The following is a 6,552-nucleotide window of genomic DNA, read 5'->3' on the forward strand; positions in this document are numbered from 1 at the left end:
CCCTGGTGCTCTTTCCATGCTCAGCCGTAGAATAAATGCGACACCTCCCTCCGATTTCTGAGCGTTTGAGAAGAAAAAAAACCGAGAACGGAATTCTGTTCATGGCACTTCTCTGGTCCCAGAGCCACCAACGTGCTGAAAGTGAGCACGTGACTGAACACATGCACCACTTGTAGCAGTACCGTGCGTCATGGGGCAGGGGGGAGGAACAGGCCCCTCTGTACATATAGGGCGTTTCCCACCCACTGGACCAGAAGAAGTGAATCTGAATACACACACTGGGTTTCCCTATTCACTTTTCACCGCAACGCACCGCCGCCACCCACCTCGATGCGCCTGGGGCCCCCGCTGCCACCACCCACTTCTTCCGTCGAATGCGCTTGATGCCCCCTCGCCGCCATGAGAGATGTCTCCCCGCTGGTCCGTTGCCTGACAGAAGAAATAGGACAGGGGCCACCTTTTATTTCCAGCTCGTTAATGATGCTGCACAGCAGCATGGTTTTGCCTTTGCCGGGGTCCTTTTTGATCCATAGCAGCCTGTTCTGGTCGCCCTGCCGCCACTGGAGGAGTTCGTGGTTGCCGAGGACCCATTGGTAAACATCGTCCAGCAAGCCGCCTTTGTCCCCCTCGATCCGTGCCTTGTTGTGTCTGGGGTCGGTGGTCCGCAGGGCCGCGAGACAGGCGTTGCCGTTCACGCCCGCAGTAATTGTGGATGGCGGTCGAGACGTTGTTCCCGACGTGAATGCGGGCGTGCCCCGAAGCGTAGACATCATTGCGGCTGTAGGCAGACGTGTATCCATGCCTGTACTCATGGGGCACTAGTGTTGAATGTGCTTGGGCGTTAGGGTTCCCGGGCCGCATCGATCAACGGCGCACGGCAATCGACCGCCGGTCCAGCGGTGGATTCGGCGAGCCAGGGTATGTCTGGAAAAGCGTAGGGAATTGCTGGATTCGACGGTGGGGCATTGCTGCCAAATCGTCGACCCGCCAAGCTGCAATTCCTGGCGGGCGGTCACGGTGAAGAACCGTGGGAAGAAAACTGTCCCCGACCCGTCAACGCCTCGGAGCGGGCCGCGATCCACGGCTCCACTAAAGCCCAGGTAGCATCTCTACTCGACCCGCGCTCTACGGCCGCGCATTTGGGTTATTGTAGCATTTGCCGCGTCCCGATCATGGACACGCCGACCGACAACACTTCCATGCAAGGAACCATGGCGCTTGTGGTTGCCTCCGACTCAGCCGTCGAAAACGCTCCGCCTCCCATAGTCGCGGCCTCGGCCAAACTCGAGAATCGCCTTGACTTGTTAGGTGGTCAAGGCGCAAAGACCCAATCGTTTGCTAGTCGCCATCGAGAAGGTTTGGCCGCGGTAAGGACATTGCGGACACCAAACACTACAGACGCCAGGGGCATGTCGGCCGTCCACACCGGCATGGGTAGAAGCGCCAGGCATTTTCGGTTAACTATTCCGGTGGGCAGTGGCAGAGTTCGTGTATCGTAGATTTGCTATTCAACAATTCTCTACAACCTGCGGATAGAACGGTGCTGGGCCACGGTCCGTCAGGAGCGACGGCAGCCGGCTCAAACTTGCGACTGCGAGCTAAATTCCTGCTAGATTTCACCTTTAGCGCCGTCTATTGCCCTGGCTGCGGAACGGGAGCCGCATGGTGGGGGTCAATGATTCGTAGGTGAAGCTGCGCTATCACAGGCAGCTGCAGCGCCCCGCCATCATCAACGCTCGCCTTTATGTATCAGTCTGGATCCCCAGGCTTCCAGCCTGCGACACGGGAATCCTAGCTCGCCGAAGCCGTCGATTCGGCATCAGCCAGTCACCTTACGCCCCCGTCTGATACGTCATGCCTACTCGAACGCCGCGCCCCAGCGAATTCACGTCCCCAAAGCCGGCGCGTGACCTCCTCGAACTGCGGGCCAGCGGCCCTCTCCGGTGCGCGTTGAGATATCTGTCGAAGCCGGGCGTCCACCGCCTGCCGCGTAGCTGCCACACGCGGAACTCCCTCCAGCGGTCCCACTGTCTGGTGAGAGCCTGCCAGTCCTTCAAATCCGGCGTCGTCGCGTCGGGGTCTCGCCCAAGACCGTAGCAAGTCGCCCTACGCGTCCAGGTTCGCCTCGACTCGCGTGAGGAGGCCGGCGTGGAACAGCGGCCTGCAGCCGTCATCGAGGAGGGCTTTGTGACACCTGGTCTCGTACTCGAGCTCTTCGGTTTCGGGAGGTTCGACCGTCGACGGGGTGGGGGTGGGGACTCGGGTAGTGGGCGGCGCTGGCACGATATTCCTTGTTGGAGGGGAGTTGTCCTAACAGTGCGGTGAGGGCGACGGCATCCAACCTGTCGGTATGTTTCGTCTGGTCCTCGAGCTTCTGGGGAAACATGAGTGGTCAGTCAGCCGTGATCGCATCGTTTTGTGCACAAAAGGGCTTGCTTGCATCGCAGGCGGTGTCGCTGAGCCGGGATAGCACGCTGAGGTGATTGGAAATCGAGTCCAATGACGAGCCGAGCTCGCCCATATCGGCCAGCATGCCGGACGGGCGGAGGAGCGCCTGCGAGAGTTGCAGGGATCGGCCGTCAGCATTTCCAGCCTCGGTCGCGGGTGCGCGGTACTTGCATTGGCTTTGTGGCTTATCCTGTTGGTTAGCCGTACCATCCGCCGCCGATCTGCCCCGCGGCCTTGAGCAAGACGGGGCTGGTGGCGACCGTCTGCTCCCGAGGCTCTGGCGCTGGTCGTGGGCTCAATGTCGGATTAGTCCTCGTTCGCGTCGGGCTGGCCCTCGCCGACGTCCTCGTCGGCAGCGCCGATGATGCGAGCGACTCCTGGCCGTCGACATGCTCATCGCCGCGCTCGGTCGCGCGTGGTGGGCATCTGTGCGGGCGCTGAGGAAGCTAAAAAATAAGGAAGCTAAAAAATGAGGAAGCCGAGAGCTGAGGCAATTGCGGCCGTAGATGAACCGATACGAGGGATACTGCTGATCCGATGCCGCGATTTCGACTTTGGTCTTTGGGAGCCGACTTTTGCTGTCGCGAGATTTTGTTGGTAGTGTTGAGATCGGTGCGGGTTAGAACGCCCAGATCCAAACTTTTTTGTGGGGATTTTTTCGGATAAAATCCGATAAAAATTAATTTAGCCTTTCGAAATTTCTAATTGCATTAATGAAATTCCAAGCGCATCCAGAGCTGCGGTCTGATTTTGGTTTGAGCTTTTAAAACGCTGTTTCCATGCCCACAAAAAGCCAGACAGCATGTTACCAAAAACAATAAGCAGGATAGCCTGCCTTTTGCCGAAGTCCTAAGCTTCGAGGCGGCTGGCTTTGCCGCTACGGCGCGGCGTTTCCGCGGTACCGAAGCCCGGGTTTAGGCCGTTCATGGAGCGCCACGCCGATCGGGAGCTTCCCGATAAGTGATTGCTACCTGTAGTCAAATCCAACCTTTTTCCCCAAATGGGGAGCAGGTGAAAGAGGGCATCGGCCCCTGACCAACCGGAATGTGCCGAATCAACAGACGTCGGGCCACGCAGTTCCGCCGGATGCGCACATTCCCCATTTCCTCGCCATCTTTGGCGCCTGCAGCGTCGTCATCTTCAACTACCAAAAGATGTCCAGTCCCGTGGTGGCGTCGACCTTGTACGCCCTGCGCGTCTCGCCCGAGGACGGCTCCAAGATCGACCTGCTCGCCGGCAGCGACCCCTTCAGGGGCATGCAGCTCGACAAATCGCTGGAAAACTACCTGAACGATAATAACGAGGAGGACCAGCCTACAACGAGGGGTTTCAGGCAGATGGCAAGAAATAAGGAAGCAACAAGGAAAGCCCTGCTGGGTTTTGGATGGATGTGGGAGAAGTCTTTTGTATTTATATTTTCTCCTTCCGCGGAGCTGGTAGTTATGCTTCCATAAACGTAATTGTGCAACAGAAGTTAAAAAAAAGACGAGCAAAACAGATGAATTTACATACCCGCGTGATATACTACAAAAAGGGGACTTAAGTTCCCCCGGCGATTTGCACCAAGGCTCGTACCGCTAAATTTTCGACCACGACGCGTTTAAGCGATGGCGCCACGGCAACGAAACCGAATGCCGTGGATCAAAGGCGACCCGCAAGGGCAAGACAATGCTGCTCTGCGGCTGCCGACCGCAGCCTTTCCTGTACTTCTGCCAGGCCACTGTGTGCCAGCCCATTACGCTCCACGAACTAGCATTTCGACGGATGCTTGCATATACGATATAAAGTTCTCAAAAGGAACGAATGTGTGCCGATAAATATTAGCAGGAATGGGGTCGAAAACCTAATAAAAGCGCAAGGAGGAGCGCGCATCCTGCCGGCTTTTGGTTGCTTGCGGGTGCCTTCCATACCACTCTTCTGTAGTTCAACCAGCTTTTTAGGGCGAGTCGGTGCAGGGACGGGCACCCGCGCAAGCGGCGCTTGCGAACCTTTTGAGGCCTATGATCCGTTATTTGCTATATGCCAGGTAGAGTGTTTTTCGGGGGCAGCGGTGCGAGGTTTTATATGCCTCGCCCGATACGCTTGGCGCGACTTTCGAGATTAGCGTCTCTTACGCTACAGAGCCAGTTCCCGCGGTGGTAGTACTCGATCCGGCGCGGTAAGGCAGCGATTCGACGGTTTTTCGCATCAATCTACTCGACGAGCCTATGCTTCCGCGGCGCCTACGACCATCCCATTACGATGCACAGCGACGGAGTATTTCCCCTTCCATCACGGAGCCAATTATGCATGCCGCATCTTTCGGGTTGCATTGCTTTCAACGCTTCCGTCCTGATAAAATAGCATGGGCCTGTACTAGCTGCAAAACTGACGAAATTTTGTTATAATTCTGGCTGCCTTTGCTATTGCAGGGACAGAGAAGGAAAACGGCGAGGCCCTCGTCAATCGTCGGGCTACCTGACCGGCGCGCTCAATCGATTGACTCCATCGTGCAGGGCTTGATGCTGGTGGAGGACGAGTGAAGCACTGTATAGGCTTGATTGCTTCCAGATAGGGTGTTAGAATGCGGACGCGTGTGACTTCTGGAGAGTTGTCCCTGTTTCAGTTGTTGACCCTTTCGCACCTGTAATTATGTCATTGTGTCACAGTGGGTGGCCAAGAAGTTATTCTGCTGGCTGTCGTTCCTGCCGCATGGTTCATCCAGCCCTGCCTTCCCGCCAAATGCAGCTTTCTGGGGCTGAGGGGCTGTGGGCCGTTAACCTTGCACGAACCCTGCATGGGGCGGTAGCGTGGCCCAGGCGAGCTCCACTTGGACGCGCCCTGATACAGGCTCGCTGCTACCTCGTGCACGCGTCGTTCGCGACCGCGATATGGACCAAGTCTTTTGTTGTACCTCTTGGCCGACAGCGCTATAATTTTCGCGGCTTCCGAAAGCGACACTCTATCCAGCCAGAGTTTTATGGATGCCGTGTTGGACTCGGAAGTATCCGGCCCATACCGTCCGGGGAGGCACAGCCTTCTGCGCACGTTCCTCCGGCTGGAGTGGCATTTGGAAGCCGCTAGCTTGCCCGCTTCTGTGCTCCTCCGTTGTAGAATGGCTCAAATAACTGTGCCTTCCATGATGTAGAATGCAAAGATGGATAGGATATTTTAAAGTTAACCTAGAAATGAGAATAAATAAAGAGGACGAACAGGCTCGGAAAAACAAAGAGCACGGCTAAGGATAGAATATACCAGAACATGCTGGAATTAAAATAGAGATCATATATTGTCACGATTTTCCGGTCCCTTTTTTTTAAAAAAAGAAATCAGAACAAAACAATTACTAGCTATTGTATCCTCACCTCCGTCGAACCATCTGACAGGGCTGCATTTGTGGGAACAGTGCGAGTATTTTCAGTAAAGGCTTGCTGCAGCAGCCGCACAACATCTTTGCGGTTCATTTCGGCGGCCCACGACAGCGGCGTCCGGCCGGACCCATCCTTCGCGTCGACCTCGACCTGGCCCGTGTTAAGCAGCAGCTGCACAACAGCTTCGCGGCCGTTATAAGCGGCCCACGACAGCGGCGTCCGGCCTTCCTTATCCTTCGCGTCGACCTCGACCTGGCCCGTGTTAAGCAGCAGCTGCATAACAGCTTCGCGGCCGTTTTCGGCGGCCCACGACAGCGGCGTCCGGCCGGACCCTTCCTTCGCATCGACCTCGACCTGGCCCGTGTTAAGCAGCAGCTGCACAACAGCTTCGTGGCCGTTCCCGGCGGCCTTCGACAGCGGCGTCCGGCCATAATTATCCTTCGCGTCGACCTCGACCTGGCTCGTGTTGAGCAGCAGCTGCACAACAGCTTCGCGGCCGTTATAAGCGGCCCACGACAGCGCCGTCCGGCCGGACCCATCCTTCGCGTCGACCTCGACCTGGCCCGTGTTAAGCAGCAGCTGCACAACAGCTTCGTGGCCGTTTTCGGCGGCCCACGACAGCGGCGTCCGGCCGGACCCTTCCTTCGCATCGACCTCGACCTGGCCCGCGTTAAGCAGCAGCTGCACAACAGCTTCGTGGCCGTTCCCGGCGGCCTTCGACAGCGGCGTCCGGGCCATAGTTATCCTTCGCGTC

The 6,552-nt window shown here is 57.1% G+C and overlaps 4 protein-coding genes across 4 annotated transcripts in view; 2 read left to right on the forward strand and 2 right to left on the reverse strand.

Annotated features, from left to right (window-relative positions):
* Positions 1-99: 99 nt before the first annotated feature.
* Positions 100-770, reverse strand: GGTG_13240 (hypothetical protein; the record flags this gene model as incomplete). Its single annotated transcript, XM_009231146.1, has 2 exons — positions 100-245; positions 314-770. 2 exons carry the CDS (start codon positions 768-770, stop codon positions 100-102), a joined length of 603 nt encoding a protein of 200 aa, XP_009229410.1.
* A 402-nt stretch (positions 771-1,172) lies between these two features.
* GGTG_13241 (hypothetical protein) lies at positions 1,173-1,620 on the forward strand (the record flags this gene model as incomplete). The annotated part of the gene is made up of 2 exons (XM_009231147.1): positions 1,173-1,469; positions 1,537-1,620. 2 exons carry the CDS (start codon positions 1,173-1,175, stop codon positions 1,600-1,602), a joined length of 363 nt encoding a protein of 120 aa, XP_009229411.1. The 3' UTR covers positions 1,603-1,620.
* Positions 1,621-1,854: 234 nt separating this feature from the next.
* On the forward strand, positions 1,855-4,233 carry GGTG_13242 (hypothetical protein; the record flags this gene model as incomplete). Its single annotated transcript, XM_009231148.1, has 7 exons — positions 1,855-2,034; positions 2,119-2,228; positions 2,318-2,348; positions 2,650-2,866; positions 3,242-3,360; positions 3,510-3,854; positions 4,054-4,233. The coding sequence occupies 7 exons, from the start codon at positions 1,855-1,857 to the stop codon at positions 4,231-4,233; spliced, it is 1,182 nt and encodes a 393-aa protein (XP_009229412.1).
* A 1,456-nt stretch (positions 4,234-5,689) lies between these two features.
* The window catches only part of GGTG_13243 (hypothetical protein), a 4,855-nt gene continuing 3,992 nt past the window's right edge, over positions 5,690-6,552 (reverse strand). The window contains exon 3 of the mRNA XM_009231149.1: positions 5,690-6,543. Coding sequence (XP_009229413.1) covers positions 5,778-6,543 — 766 coding nt within the window. The 3' untranslated portion in view covers positions 5,690-5,777. The remainder of the gene's footprint in view (positions 6,544-6,552) is intronic.

The sequence above is a fragment of the Gaeumannomyces tritici genome (genome assembly GCF_000145635.1).
Source record: "Gaeumannomyces tritici R3-111a-1 unplaced genomic scaffold supercont2.11, whole genome shotgun sequence".
Classification (NCBI taxonomy): Eukaryota; Fungi; Ascomycota; class Sordariomycetes; order Magnaporthales; family Magnaporthaceae; genus Gaeumannomyces; species Gaeumannomyces tritici.